The 15,171-nt window shown below is 35.7% G+C and overlaps 1 protein-coding gene across 50 annotated transcripts in view; it reads left to right on the plus strand.

The window, feature by feature from the left end:
- The window catches only part of CLASP2 (cytoplasmic linker associated protein 2), a 163,608-nt gene that overhangs the window by 134,300 nt on the left and 14,137 nt on the right, over positions 1-15,171 (plus strand). For all 50 annotated transcript variants that reach the window (XM_070237999.1, XM_070238003.1, XM_070238008.1 and 47 more), the window contains 5 exons: positions 2,438-2,581; positions 8,502-8,645; positions 9,870-9,976; positions 11,519-11,672; positions 14,417-14,645. In XM_070237999.1, the coding sequence (XP_070094100.1) occupies positions 2,438-2,581; positions 8,502-8,645; positions 9,870-9,976; positions 11,519-11,672; positions 14,417-14,645 (778 nt within the window). The remainder of the gene's footprint in view (positions 1-2,437; positions 2,582-8,501; positions 8,646-9,869; positions 9,977-11,518; positions 11,673-14,416; positions 14,646-15,171) is intronic.

Raw genomic sequence — 15,171 nt, forward strand, 5'->3', positions numbered from 1 at the left:
TTTAAATTGATATTTTAGGATAGCAAGGAGAAGTTATACTGGAGCCATCCATACTTCATGCCAAAAATAAAAGTAACTTTCAGATGAGTGATAGGATTAAGAATAAAAAACTTAACAGGTTATAGAAAAACATAGAAAACTTGAGTATGAGATCAATAAAAATTCTTTATTGAAAAAATGATGGAGGCTGGCCCTGTGGCTGACTGGTTAAGTTCACAGGTTCTGCTTCAGCAGCCCAGGGTTTCACTGGTTCAGATTCTGGGCGCGGACGTCGCGCAGCTCATCAGGCCATGCTGAGGTGGCATCCCACATAGCACAACCAGAAGACCCTACAACTAGAATATACAACTATGTATTGAGGGGCTTTGGGGAGAAGAAGAAGAAGAAAAAAAGAAAAGAGAAGATGATTGGCAACAGATGTTAGCTCAGGTGCCAATCTTTTAAAAAAAAAGAAAAGAAAAAAATGATGGATCTATCAGGTAAAAGAGGGGTGTTTGTATAAAATTCTCTCTCTGTTACGGAGTGGCATGTGATTAAATGTCAGAAAGAAAGCAATAGAATAGGGGGAAATGGCAATACAGAGTGATTTTATTTAAGTAAGTAATATTTTAAGAAATAAATTTAGTTTTTGGTGACCTCTTTTTCCGGGTTTCACAAACATGTTGTAGAATTACCTTAGCAGCTAGATTATTTTGCCTTCTCTGAAGAAGAATGCATGTTTGTGTTATTAAAATTACAGACTATGTATATATCCTTGTGAAATATCCTACTAAAATGTAAACTTTCAAATGATTCTATGTGTATTGTGGTTATTTTGCCCATTGGTATAGTAAACACACCTATTCTGTGAAACCCCTTTAAAATTTTGCATGCCTCTATAAATTGCCAAGACACTGCACTAATTGAATCTCAGATAATGCAAATAAATATATTTAATTGTTAATGGTGGCAAATTGAAAACCAAATATATTGACGTTTATTCTTTGATTTACTATAGTCACCTTTCAGCCAGTCACACTGAGAGGTGACAAGGATTCAAGAATCCAGAGTATTATGTGCTGCTTAATTTAATTGGGCCTGCTACTGCAAAATTAACTATAGGTCTCTTTCCCTCTCTGCTGTACATTTTACCCAGGATGGCTGATGGTTAACTCTTGTTTTTTAATACATTTCTCAAAGTTATAGTTGCTTCTTAAAATCCATTCGTTATGAAATGAAGAATGGAATTTTATCCCTTCCTTTTTTTTTTTTTTTACTGGAAGCAGAAAGGGGAAAATATACAAGAGTCAGAACCTTATTTTAATATTTTACTTCCTGTAAGATTAACTTAGCATGGTACTTTCTAGAGACCTTATTTAGACTGAATGAGACAAATGACATTAAGATCAATAATAAGGGGGAAAAGAACGTAGAAAAACTGACTACCTTAATCTTTGGCAATGTTTTTTCGAAGTTGCTGTTTTAATCATACATTTAAACCTTGCTTTTTCTGACTCAGCAAATCAGAATTTAATAGGTGTTTACCATCTGCTATATCCAAAGACTGTGAACTATGCCCTGTCATTTCTAAAGTGCACTGATAAAGTCTTAGAGAACAATTATTCAGAAATCCTAGAATGTTAGAAGATGTGACTTTAAAAACAGTGGTTCTCAACCTTTTTTTCTGCCCCAACATACCTGAGAGAAGGGAGATAATTTAACAGTGGCTTCCCATAAGGACAAAAAAGGCCAAGTCTACGGAATAAGTGTCTGTGCTTTGCCCTACATCTTGCTGCTTTTGAAGCCTGCATCCCACCACACACCTACCCACCATGCACCTACACATCCAAAAAAACCCACATATGATGACTCTTTCATGCAAATCAGTGTTGTCTTTTCTCCAGTGGTGCTCGTGTAAACTTTTTTGTGACACTTCCTTTGGAAGGTAATTCTAGCTGTTGATGGACGTATTAAGGAACCTGATCTCATTGTGTGAATCTTAAGAGTATGTTTGACAAAAAACTTCTATTGCCTGCCTTAATTACCCTCTTGATTTACAATACCTTATTTCCAAAATACTTTGGTTCATTTCCCCAAGAGCTAGATTACACTCAATTGATAAAGACTGGTTCCCAGGGAGTCTAGACAAGAGTCAGCTGTAAGCTCTGAAAGCTTATACACAAGAAGTGTATTAAGCTTGTCAAGTCTTAAGCAGTTGTTCAAATACAGGGAATGAAATGCCTAGGACTTAAAAGTTCTGCCATGTGTGAAAAACAAAAATCCACATTATCGTATACTTGTACCTCAGGTAGGTAGGTGGCTGTGTAATTTCTTTTTTGTTGTTGATGTTTTTTCATTTTCTATTTGTCAAAAATAATCACGTAATTGTTTCTGAAGTGTTCTCAGTGACTCTCAGTGAGCATCTGATTGTCCTCTCTCATTGTGCTTACCTCTACAGGTGAAAGTTGCTATCCTTAAATACATAGAAACTCTGGCCAAACAGATGGATCCAGGAGATTTTATAAATTCCAGTGAAACTCGCCTGGCAGTGTCTCGGGTCATCACTTGGACAACAGAACCCAAAAGTTCGGATGTTCGGAAGGTATGTTTTAATATAAGATTTAAGAGATAAATTAGGGGGAAAAAAGCAGTCATTTTGGATTGCCAGTGAAGGAAGCTAATATTTTCAGGACATTACCAGTTAGCTTTGGTGATATGTAGCCTTTTTTTAAAATCTTCTCTTTTTAATTATGTTAAATTTTATCCAATTAATATGAGTATAATTTTAAAAGTTAGAATCAAAAATAGCTGTCCTTGCTGTAATCCTTGCAACCTCTAATCTCATAAACATTCAAAATATTCCCAATCTTTCCCCTTGAATTTACCTATGTATTTCAAATAAGAACTTACACTATTTCTTGATTTGTCAATTTTAGGCATTGTCTATTGACCTATTGATAAAAGTTTAGTCGTTATGTGTGTGTCTATCTACTTTGGTAAATGAGGACTTAGCTTTCCCATACCAGTCCGACATCCTTTCCTCTACCTTTCCCCATAACCTTCAAAAGATTTGTGAATCAATTGTTGGTAATCAACAGAAAAGACACATTTTCACTGTGGAACTAGTCACTCCTATACCAAGTGGTTTATTACTGCCTCCTTTCTTATAGAAGCTTTATTTGTCTTGGTGTTAATAATTTGCCTTGTTTTTCATTCACCTGTGTTTTTTTAGTTTTATAAATATCTATTCATATTTTCAACATCTCTGCCACATACCTGTGGCTAATATTTTACATATGTTCGAAAACATATTTATTTTCTGGGGAGCTCCTTCCTAGACCATCTGTTCTCTTCACTGTCTTCCTGAGACTTCTCTTCACTCCTAATCATTTATTTCTTGCATCCTTTATGTAGCTCTCTACTCTCTTCCTTAATGAATCATTTTCTTCAATATTTGCTGCAAAGGTGTGCATAAAATATAAATTTTGTGACCTTTATCTACTGGTAAACACTTCACCCCACAACAGCAGAATATACATTCTTCTCAGGTACCCATGAAACATTCTCCAGGATAGACCATATACCAGGCCATGAATCAAACCTCAATAGTTTTTTTTAAAGGATAAAAATAATACAAGTTATGTTCTCTGACCACAGTGGAATGAAATTAGAAATCAATAACAGAAAGAAATTTGGAGAACTCACAAATATGTGAAAGTTAAGCAACATACTTCTAAATCACCAGTGGATCAAAGAAGAAATCAAGGGGGAAATTGGAAAATACATTGAGATGAATGAAAATGAAAACATGATATGCCAAGACTTATGGGATATAGCTAGAGCAGTGCTTAGAGGGAAATTTATATCTGTTAATGCCCATAATAAAAAAGGAAGAAAGATATCAAACCAATAACCTAATTTACCACCTTATGACACTGGAAAAAAAAGAGCAAACTAAACCTAAAGTAAGCAGAAAGACATAATCGAGATTAAAACAGAAATTAGTGAAATAGATAATAGAAAAAAATAGAGAAAAATTTTTGGTTTCATGGAAACCAAAAGTTGGTTCTTTAAAAACATTCAACAAAATTGACAAACTTTTAGCTAGATTCAACAAGAAAAAAAAAGAGAGAAGACTCAAATTATTAGAATTAGAAATGAAAGAGGGAATACTACTACTAACCTTACAGAAATAAAAAGGAAGGGCCAGCCCAGTGGTGCAGTGGTTAAGTTCGTGTGGTCCACTTAAGTGGCCCGGGGTTCGCAGGCTCAGATCCTGGGCACAGACCTACACACTACTCATCTAGCCATGCTGTAGCAGCATCTCACATACAAAATAGAGGAAGATTGACACAGATGTTAGCTCAGCAACAGTCTTCCTCAAGCAAAAAGAGGAAAATTGGCAATAGATGTTAGCTCAGGGCCAATCTTCCTCACCAAAAAAAGGGAAAAGGCTTATAAAGGAATACTATGAATAATTGTATGCCAATAAATTAGTTAACTTAGAGGAAATGGACAAATTCCCAGAAAGGCACAAACTATCAAAATTGACTCAAGACATAGACATGTGAATAGAACAAGAAAAGAGATTGACTTAATAAGCAAAAAACTACCCACAAAAAGAAGCCTAGGCTCAGATGGCTTCCCTGGTGCATTCTGTCAAACATTAGTACCAGTTCTTCACAAACTCTTCCAGAAAACAGAAGAGGAAGGAACACTTCCCAGCTCATTCTATGAGAGCAGTTTTACCTTGATACCAAAACCAGAAAGACACCACAAGAAAAACCCACTACAGACCAATATCTTATGAATACGGACATTTTTAATCCTTGGTAAAACAAATCCTGCAGTATATAGAAGAGAATTATACACCATGTCCAAGTGGGATTTATCCCAGGAATGCAAGATTGAATTAACATCTGAAAATCTATTAATATACCATATCAATAGTAAAAAGACGAAAACCACATTATCATCTCAATGGAATAGGCATCTGGCAAAATCTAATGTCCTTTTTTTTTTTGAGGAAGATTAGCCCTGAGCTAACTCCTGCCAGTCCTCTTTTTGCTGAGGAAGACTGGCCCTGCGCTAACATCCATGCCCATCTTCCTCTACTTTATATGTGGGATGCCTACCACAGCATGGAGTGCCAAGTGGTGCCATGTGCGCACCCGGGATCCAAACCACTGGGCCACTGAAGCGGAACGTGCGCACTTAACCGCGGGACCGCCGGGCTGGCCCCTAATATCCTTTTATGATTTAAAAAAAAAAAAAAACTAGTAATGGAAAGAAACTTGCTCAACCCAGTAGAGGGTATCTACAAGTCTCCACAGCTAATATCATACTTAACAGTAAAAGACTGGATGCTTTCTCCCTAAAATCAGGAACAAGACAATGATATCTGCTCTCATCATTTCTATTCAATGTTGTACTTGGACAGTTAGGCAAAATAAAAAATAAATAAAAGGCATCCAGATTGGAAAGGAAGAAGTAAAACTATTTCTGTTTGTAAATGATATGATCTTAACATATAGAAAATTCTAAGGAATCACGAAAAAACTATTAGAACTAATAAGGTCAACAAAATTACAGGATACAAAATCAGTATACAAAAATCAGCTGCATTTCTAAACACTTAGAAGAAACAATCCAAAATGAAATTAAGAAAACAATTCCATTTAAAATAGCATCCAAAAGATTAAAATGCTTAGGAATAAATTTAACAAAATGCAAAATTTGTAGTAGAAACTACAAAACAATTTTGAAAGAAATTAAAGAAGATTTAAATAAATGGAAAAATACCCAATGTTCGTGGATCAGAAGACTTATTAGGATGGCAGTACTCCCCAAAGTGATCTACACATTCAATGTAATCCCTGTCAAAATCCCAGCTGGCCTTGTAGAAATTGACAAGCTGATTCCAGAATTCATATGGAATTGCAGGGGACCCATATAGCCAAAAGAATCGTGAGAAAGAACAAAATAGAAGGACTTTACACTTCCTGATTTCAAAATGTAGTAGAAAGCAACAGTAATCAAGACAGTATAGGATTGGCATAAGGGTAGACATAAAGATCAGTGGAATAGAATTCAGAGTCCAGAAATAAACCTAGGTGTCTATGGCTGACTGAGTTTCCACAAAGGTGCCAAGACCATTCAATAGAGAAATAGTCTTTTCAACAAATCGTGCTGGGATAACTAAATAGCCACATGCAAAAGAATTCATTTGAACCCTTAGCTCATACCATATGCAAAAATTTAACTCAAGTGGATCAAAGACTTAAGTGTAAAAGCTAAACTGTGAAACTCTTAAAAGAAAACGGGGATCAATCTTCATGACCTTGGATTTGGCAAGATATGCTACCAAATCAGAAACGATAAAAGGAAAAATAGGTAAACTGGATTTCATCAAAATTAAGAATTGTGGATATTCCAAGATACAGAATACCGATGTGACTGAAGAAAACCTTTGACATGTTTTAAGCAAGGGAGAGAGATGATCTGATTTATGTTTTTAAAAAATTACACTGGCTAATAAAATGCACTGTTGCTATATTATGTAAGGGAGAAGAGGGTAAAAGGGGTAGGACTGATATCGAAAGGATCCTGTTTTCATCTATTGTAGTAAGAAATCACTAGAAAATGTCTCAAGCTGATAAATCAAGTAATATATGAGCCTCTGAATGCCTAACTATTAGGAAAAAACAGGTATTACAAAGAGGAATTCTGGAGAGCTGAACAGGGGAATTGAAAATTATAAAACCTTTTCTAAAACAGTTTTGTTTTTAAATCCATAATAAGTATCTATTACTTTTACTTGAAGACTTGAAAAAATATTTTAAAATAAATATGACATGTATCTGATAAAGCAAATGTGACATTAAACTATAAACTTAACAGAATTGAAGGACTTCATCAAAATATACTAAAACTATTGCAATTTAAATCATGCGATTTAAACCTGTATTATTTAATGCAGGAATAGACAAATAGATCAATGGAACATAAAGGAAGGTCCAGAGACACTTAGGTTTATACAGGAGATTAGTTCATGATAAGGGTGTTACTTCAAGTCATGAGGAAAGGATACACTCATTGATAAATAATTGTAGAACAGTTGAGCTGTCTGTCTCTAGGGGGAAAATAAAGCTGAATCTCATACACCAAAATAAACTCTAGATGGAATAAAGTCTACCTTAAAAATCATTAATTCCTTTGCTCAAATTAACATTTAGGCCCTCTCCATGTTGTAGTTCCAAAAAAACACAGAATCATAAAATTTTGTTTCAAAATGCAAATAGCTTTATTTAAGTACTATTAACATGTCAGTGTACACAGCCTCTCAATATATACTTTGTTGTTTTTAACAAAATGGGCTTATAACTTGTCTTTTGGTTTTTTTTTTAAGATTTTATTTTTTTCCTTTTTCTCCCCAAAGCCCCCCGGTACATAGTTGTATATTCTTCGTTGTGGGTCCTTCTAGTTGTGGCATGTGGGATGCTGCCTCAGCTTGGTTTGATGAGCAGTGCCATGTCCGCGCCCAGGATTCGAACCAATGAAACACTGGGCCGTCTGCAGCGGAGCGCGCGAACTTAACCACTCGGCCACGGGGCCAGCCCCTATAACTTGTTTTATAATGTTTTTCCTTCAGCAGTGTATAATAGTCGTCTGATTTCTCCATGTATAGAGCTGTGTTGTCTTTCAAGGCTGTGTTGTGTAGTATGCCATTGTTCCAATGTAACATAATTTAACCATTCCCCTACTGTTGTATATTTAGATGACATAAACATAGAACACTTAGGTTTTCGTAGAGTGGGGTCAGAAAAGGTCCAGAGCAACATGTGCACATTTGGATACAAGCTGTGATGGTGAACGATTTGGGTTTCTTTCTCCGTTGTTTCTGTGTAATCTGAATTTCAAAGTCTGGCTTTTAATAACTTTAGAAGAAAGGAGGAAATTTATAAGTTTTCTTAACTGATCTGAGTAAGCTTTGTTTTGTTTCCATTTCCACAAAAGCATTAGACTAGTTTTAGCTTTAAATTGTAGATTTGTTAGATTAACTGCTTGAGGGAACACTAGATTCAGCTAGTTAATTTAAGAATCACACATTAATAAAACGAAAATTAAATCCTAAGTTGCTCTGGATGGGCCTTGTATAGCTTAGGAATATACTTCCTTATTTTCATCCTTCCTCCTCCTTGTAATCATTTATTAGGAAAACTGAACCAGAAGGATATATTGATAGAGTAACTCTGGAACCTGTCTGGTTAACTTTTGCATTGATTGTTAAGTCGTATTCATTATACTTTTCGTATTCCCTTTTTACCTTCAAAAACTAAATGGTAGTCAAATATTATTTTTTATTCTTCCAAAAAAGAAATTGGAAAGCATATGAGAATATCTTCTTTTTCCCTGGGAAAGATGGCCTTGGGCTATTGAACAGAAAGGTTAAGTGAAGAAAATAGTCTCCTTTGAGTAACCAAAATGTATTCATCTACTTCTTGAATGTCTTTGTTTTCTAGGCAGCACAGTCAGTGCTGATTTCCTTATTTGAACTCAATACCCCAGAGTTTACAATGTTATTAGGAGCTTTACCAAAAACCTTTCAAGATGGTGCTACCAAGCTTCTTCATAATCACCTTCGAAATACTGGGAATGGAACCCAGGTATTTTTCTCTTATTTTCTTGGCTGTTGTATACTGTGATGGGTGGTTGAACAACAATTACATGAAGTAAACTTTTGACCCTAGTATATAATTTTTGCATCTGCATTGGACAGTATTTCCTGAGGAGAATTAAATATTGTCCTGGTAAAAATAGAGTCCATGGACTATTGTGTTTATATTATAATTTGGTATATATTAGGGTGGTGGTGAATGGTGGCCAAAGTATGAACAAGGAAAATGAAAAGTGAGCAGAATTTAGATGAGGCATCAGATTTGCAACCATTAGAATTAGGATACCCTTTAGATGAACCAATCCTTACTTAAGGACTAGAAGGGATGACTTATTCCGGGGTTAACAAATAATATTCCAGGGTCTGAAGAGAGTAGTGCTTAAAAGATGTGTTCACATTTAATAATTACAGGCTTGAAGATCAACAGTTGCTTGGATATACAGGATTTTGTTTTGTGGAAGTAAGATCTGAGTAAATGAAACATTACAGTGTAATATATATATATGTGTGTATATATATATATACACACGCTCATATATATAAATGATATGGAATCATTTACATAATATGCCTAAAGAATTGAACTTAAGTTTTAAAAAGACGAACAGAGAAAGACCTTTGATAATCAATAAAGGAGAAAGTAGATGCACTTATGGCAGACTTAAGGTAAAAATCTGAGGGCTAAAAACAATCTGAGAACAGTTTCTTTGGACCAAAGTCAGTTATCTTTTTAAAAGGAGAAGAGATTATTTCATTATATCTTAAGAGAGAGGCAAATTAATAATATGACCAGATTTTACTCCTTTGGTATCTTTGTGAAAATCATTTGTAAAGCAAACTCGAGAGAGAAAACTTGAACATTTGTAATGGTCGGAGGAAGGAAATTGGCCCAGAACAAGAAGCTAATTTAAAGTTGTTAGTTTGGGATCTTGTTGAATCTTTGAGGAAGAAGATGTTGATAATATTTGAGAGCAGGAAGTAGGTGAAGAGAACAAAAAAAGACTAAAGAGTTAGATTTCTGAATGGGGAGAAAGTTTTTCCCCACAGAAACCAGTGGGGATGGTTTCTGAGATAAGTACTTGAATATTTAAAATATTGACCTGTAAATATGACTTGTTCATGGTTTTCTACTTCTTGATTGTATACTTCCTTAAGAGCCTTTTAGTTGAACTTAGCTGTCATATGTTAATATTTATTTGACTCCCTCCATCAGGGTTCCATGGGGAGTCCTTTGACAAGACCGACACCACGTTCACCAGCCAACTGGTCCAGTCCTCTTACTTCTCCTACCAATACATCACAGAATACTTTATCTCCAAGGTAGTAAAAGAGTGATTGTTCATCATGGTTTGTGTTTGCAGATTCCCATTCTTAGAAAAAGAGACATTAATATAATTCCAGTGGGTTTCCACTTGACTTGAGAGGTCTTAGACACATAGAAATAACAGATTGGATAAACTTTATTTATTCCAAAACTAACCCTTTAAATATTAATGTATAGGGTATGGAATTTTTTTATAAGTGAAAAGAAAACTTACTGACACAGCTTTTATAAATTACTGCTCATTGCATTGAAGCATAGTTATGTTTCTCAGATAATGCTATATAAATCCAGTAAATTGCCAATTGTATCTTTGTGTCTTTGAGTTATACTACTCAGTATAAATAGTGAGGTCAAGTTATAATGATGAATATTTTGATCTATTATTGACCACCTCTAAAAATAGAAAAAAAATTAAGCTTATAGACGAAAATATAAAAATAGAGAAGAACAAATAGGGAAGGGTTTAATATAAAATGGCATTATGTATACTTCTTAGGGAAAAATGTGACTGTGAGATTGGTCCTTAATACAAAATAGAAGACGTGTAATTTTCACACACTGTGTAATTCAGGCATGGGCTGAATTTCAAATGAAGTTCTTGACTTATTAATGGACTAATATTTTTTTCCCTTTTCCTGGCCTTTTAGGAAATAGTTTGCATAGTAGTCCGTATTTGTAATTATTAACTTGTTTTTTGTTATTAGCCATATATCATGGCATGCATATTCATTACAATTATAGGATACTTCATCAGCATTTAAGGAAGAAAAATATATTGCAAACTTATCGTCTAGCCTATTTCTTCCATGTAATACATATATGACAATTTTGATGGCTAAATTCCAGCCTATCTTGAATTTTAGAATTTGACTATAAAATTCATGTCAATAACATTTATGTTTAAAGTTAAAAATTCTTTGTCTTCTTACAGATTTGTATAAAATATATTTATTTCCTCTTCAAGCAGTACCGTTATTGTGAGTTAATCACAGGGGTTAGCAAGCTTTCTGTAAAGGGACTTATGGTAAATACTTTAGACTTTGCTGGCCATGCAGTCTTTGTCACGTCTACTCAACTCTATTGTTGTAGTGTGAAATAGTCATAGACAATATCTAAATAAGTAAGCATTGCTGTGTTCCAATACAGTTTTATTTATGGACACTGAAATTTGAATTTTATATAATTTTCATATGTCATGAAATATTATTTTTATGTTTTCTCAACTATTTAAAAATATGAAAAACATTCTTAGGTTGCAGGGGTCATAGTTTGCTGACCCTTGGTTGATCAGAACATTTTTGAAGATGAAAAGACATACCTGTTGTTAAAGGCTCTGCATTCTAGAGTCATTGTAAGCTACCCCTGATGGATGGACAAGGGAACATGTGCCTTAAGCATTTATAGCTGTCAGGTTTTGTTTTGCTAACTGTGCTTTGAGGAATATACATTCTCTGCCTATCTTTATAAATATCCTACATAGTCTCCTCTGTATTTTAAAACTACACATAAATAAAAATTAGTTGTTGTCTTTTTCTTAGTGCGTTTGATTATGACACAGAAAATATGAACTCTGAAGATATTTATAGCTCCCTTAGAGGTGTCACTGAAGCAATTCAGAATTTCAGCTTCCGTAGTCAAGAAGATATGAATGAGCCGTTGAAAAGGGACTCTAAAAAAGATGATGGCGATTCAGTGAGTATTTGATTACATTGCAGACTTTATCATTGAGTTTTTTGTTTTGCTTTTTTAAAATTTTGCTCTCTGTCATTTTCAAATATAGTTTTCTAGGGATCAGTCACTCTACAAGTATTTACTCAGTATCTGCCATGTGCCAGGCACTGTTCTGGGTCTTGGATTTACAAGGCAGAGTCACTCTGCTCAAGTTCCTTGTAGATTTTTCAGGTAGATATGAGTACTGTGGAGTTGTTGGTTAGAATGTAAAGTGAATCTATGATTGCCTCTCTCAGAAGGAGGCATTTGTACTGAGACTGAGTAAAGCCATAAAGATCTGGAAAAGGAGAATTCCATAAAAGATGGTAAGTGCAAAGACATTTAGATGGGAACAGGCTTTGTATACTTGAGGGCGAGGGTGAAAGCCAGTGTAGTCAAAGAATTATGAAAGAGACGGGAGTGGGACATGGGCTGATCATGTGGGTCTTGTAAGACAAAATAAGGCATTTAGATTTTTTTTGCTGTTATGTGTAGTGATTTGTGATAGTGGTTTGCGTCATCAGTTTGTGTGGCTCCAATTAAGAATGTTGTGACTCATATTTCTGACATTTGTGAATATTATTGTTTGGTTTGCTGCTTCTGCCATTATACAAAGAGTAGTTGTTTTTTAATCTACTTCATCTTGGACTTCTCTGACAGCTTAGACTTTTCTCAAAATAAGGTACCCCACCATTTCCTGTGAAATCTATGGTTTCTCTGTGTGTGCAGAATTATAGAACATTATGGTGCTTCACATCTCTAAAGGGTTCCCTCCTCTGCCTTCCTGACTTCTTTCCTGCTGTCGTTTTTCTCCCCATGCCTATCTGGCAGATGGGCCTAGTAAACTGGTTACCAAAAACCAGCGTAGCACTCATATTTGAGGTTCCCTACCCCAAAAGCTGCACGTGGTATTAATAACAGGTTAATAAGAATCACTGGTTAATTGAGAGTTTGTTTCCCCCTCAGAGATAGCAGGGTACAGTGTGGGAAGTTCAAGTAGTGAATTCAGGCAGAAGTGCGTTTAAATCCTGGTTCCTGGCAGTTATTGGCTAGTCAGATGATCACTTCTAAGCTTCAGTGTCTTCATTAAGAAAATAGGGACATTACTGCATACCTTAAAAGTTATTGTGAATATAATAAATGATATGACTCTATCCAGCCCAGATCTCTCTCCTGAGCTGCAGATTCATACATCAAGCTGCCTGTTTGAACTCCTGATCTTTTCCCCTAAAACTGCTTTTTCCTCTCTCAGTTGGTAGCCACGCTAGTTGCTTAGCCAAAAACCTTGCACAGAAGAATTGTCCTTGTCTCCTCTCTTTTTCTTATCCTCCATTCTCAGTCTGTGAGGAAATCTCTTGGCTCTGTCTTCAGAATATATCCAAAATCCAACCACTTCTCACCACTGCGTTTCTGGTTCAAGTCATCATCATCATCAATTGTCTCACCTGGGTTATTAAAATAGGCGTCTAACTGGCCTCCTTGATTCTGCCCTTGGCCTCCTGTACTCACTCCTCTACTCACAACTCTGTAGGAGATACCTGTCTCAGCATGAAAGCCAAAGTCTACAGAATAGATTTTTTTCCCTTGTTGCTTCTCTGGCCTCATCTCCTACTACTTTCCTCCTTGTTCACTCTGCTCCAGCCACACTGGCCTCCTTGCTGTTCCTTGAATTTACTGGGCAGCTCTTTCCTCAGGGCCTTTATCTTGATTTTTCCCTCTGCCTTAAACATTCTTCCTCCAGATAGCCCCATGGCTAATTTCCCTACTTCCTTCAAGTCTTTGCTCAAATAGCTTCTCTGTGAATCCTATTCTGACACCCTATTTAGTCTGCAGCCTCCTCTGTCCCACCTTAACACTCATAGTCCCTTTAATACTGCACTGCCTCCCTTATATCACCTTCTCCATACCATATACTTTATTCATTCATTATGTTTTTTTAATGTCTCTGCCCTTCCACTAGAATGTAAACTCCGTGAAGGGAGACATCATTCTCTCTTTTCTTCACTAATGTATCCCCAATGCCAAGAACGATGCCTGGCACATAATAGGTACACAGTAAATATTTGAAGAATATTTGTAAAGCACCCAGCTAATGGCTTGGCACATAGTTGCTCAGTAGATGGTGGTGATGGTGATACTGACGGTGGTAATGATTTCGATTCTAGTATTAGTGTCAGTGTTAATGTTGATAAGTATGTTACTGTGCCCAAACTCCATCAAGCATCCTTCCAAAAGTTATGCAGTCCTTGTAGGCCTTTTTTTTTTTTTTTAAGCAGGCCTTTTTTATTTGATTTTCTTATCTTTGTTGACATACTGTCATATAATTTACTACCTTAATAATGGAATCTAGCAGCTTTTAGTTGTGTGTTGCTAATGAAAGTCCTTTTGTATCTTTGGCATAGAGAAGCTGTTGCTAATCACACTGTAGATATTGTTTGGTCAAGCCATTGGCAGGGGAACTGTAAAAATCATCAGAAATAGCATTCTTTTATGGTTCTCATTTGCCCTCACAGCTGTGGTTTCCTTACATCTTTACTATAAGCTTTGACATTTTGAATGCAAGTTTTAACTCATCATATTGATTTCCATTACTTAATTTTTTTTTCAGCTGGTTATCATACATTTTTTAAATAGCTTTTCAAGCAGTAAGGAAACATCTTTTTAGAATTTCGAAGAGATGTTTGAAAGTGAGTTAATTTTCTATGCCTTCCCCTTCCCATTAATAGATGTGTGGCGGTCCTGGGATGTCCGACCCAAGAGCAGGAGGTGATGCTACTGATTCAAGCCAAACAGCCCTTGATAATAAAGCTTCATTGCTCCATTCGATGCCTGCTCATTCCTCTCCACGCTCCCGAGACTATAATCCATATAACTATTCAGATAGCATCAGTCCCTTCAATAAGTCTGCCCTCAAGGAAGCCATGTTTGATGACGATGCCGATCAGTTTCCTGATGGTACGTTCTGGGTCATGCTGCTACTACCTGTGGTTTAGAGGAGTGGTAATCAATGAAGTAAAAAAATATGTATGCTCTTTTATTGTAACTGCCTAAAAAGTGAGAGTCTTTGGGATGGAAATGTTTTCTCCCAGAAACAACTGAAACCAGTTTTAGCTTATAAATTTAGTTTATCTCTAGACAAAATTCATTCAGTCATTAATTTTTATACTAGAATGACAAACCCTTTGAAGGAATATCTGTTCTTTACAATAGCCTTTTAAATGTGAAGTCATAAACTCTTTAATAAGATACATTCAAGGACCAAATATGGGAAAAGCTACCATTAAGATTTGGAATCAGTTTAGGTCTAAGCTGTAACACTTAGAATGGGCTTGTAACAGTGGGCTTAGGATGAAGCTCTGACACTAAGCTGCATAGCCTGGTAAGTTGGTTGACCTTCCAGAGTCTCACTTGTCACCTCTGAAAGAGCATGGTGATGTTGTGCTGCTTGCCCTTCTGATCACAGTCTGCAGTAAGATTCAGA

The sequence above is a fragment of the Equus caballus genome, chromosome 16 (assembly GCF_041296265.1).
Source record: "Equus caballus isolate H_3958 breed thoroughbred chromosome 16, TB-T2T, whole genome shotgun sequence".
Classification (NCBI taxonomy): Eukaryota; Metazoa; Chordata; class Mammalia; order Perissodactyla; family Equidae; genus Equus; species Equus caballus.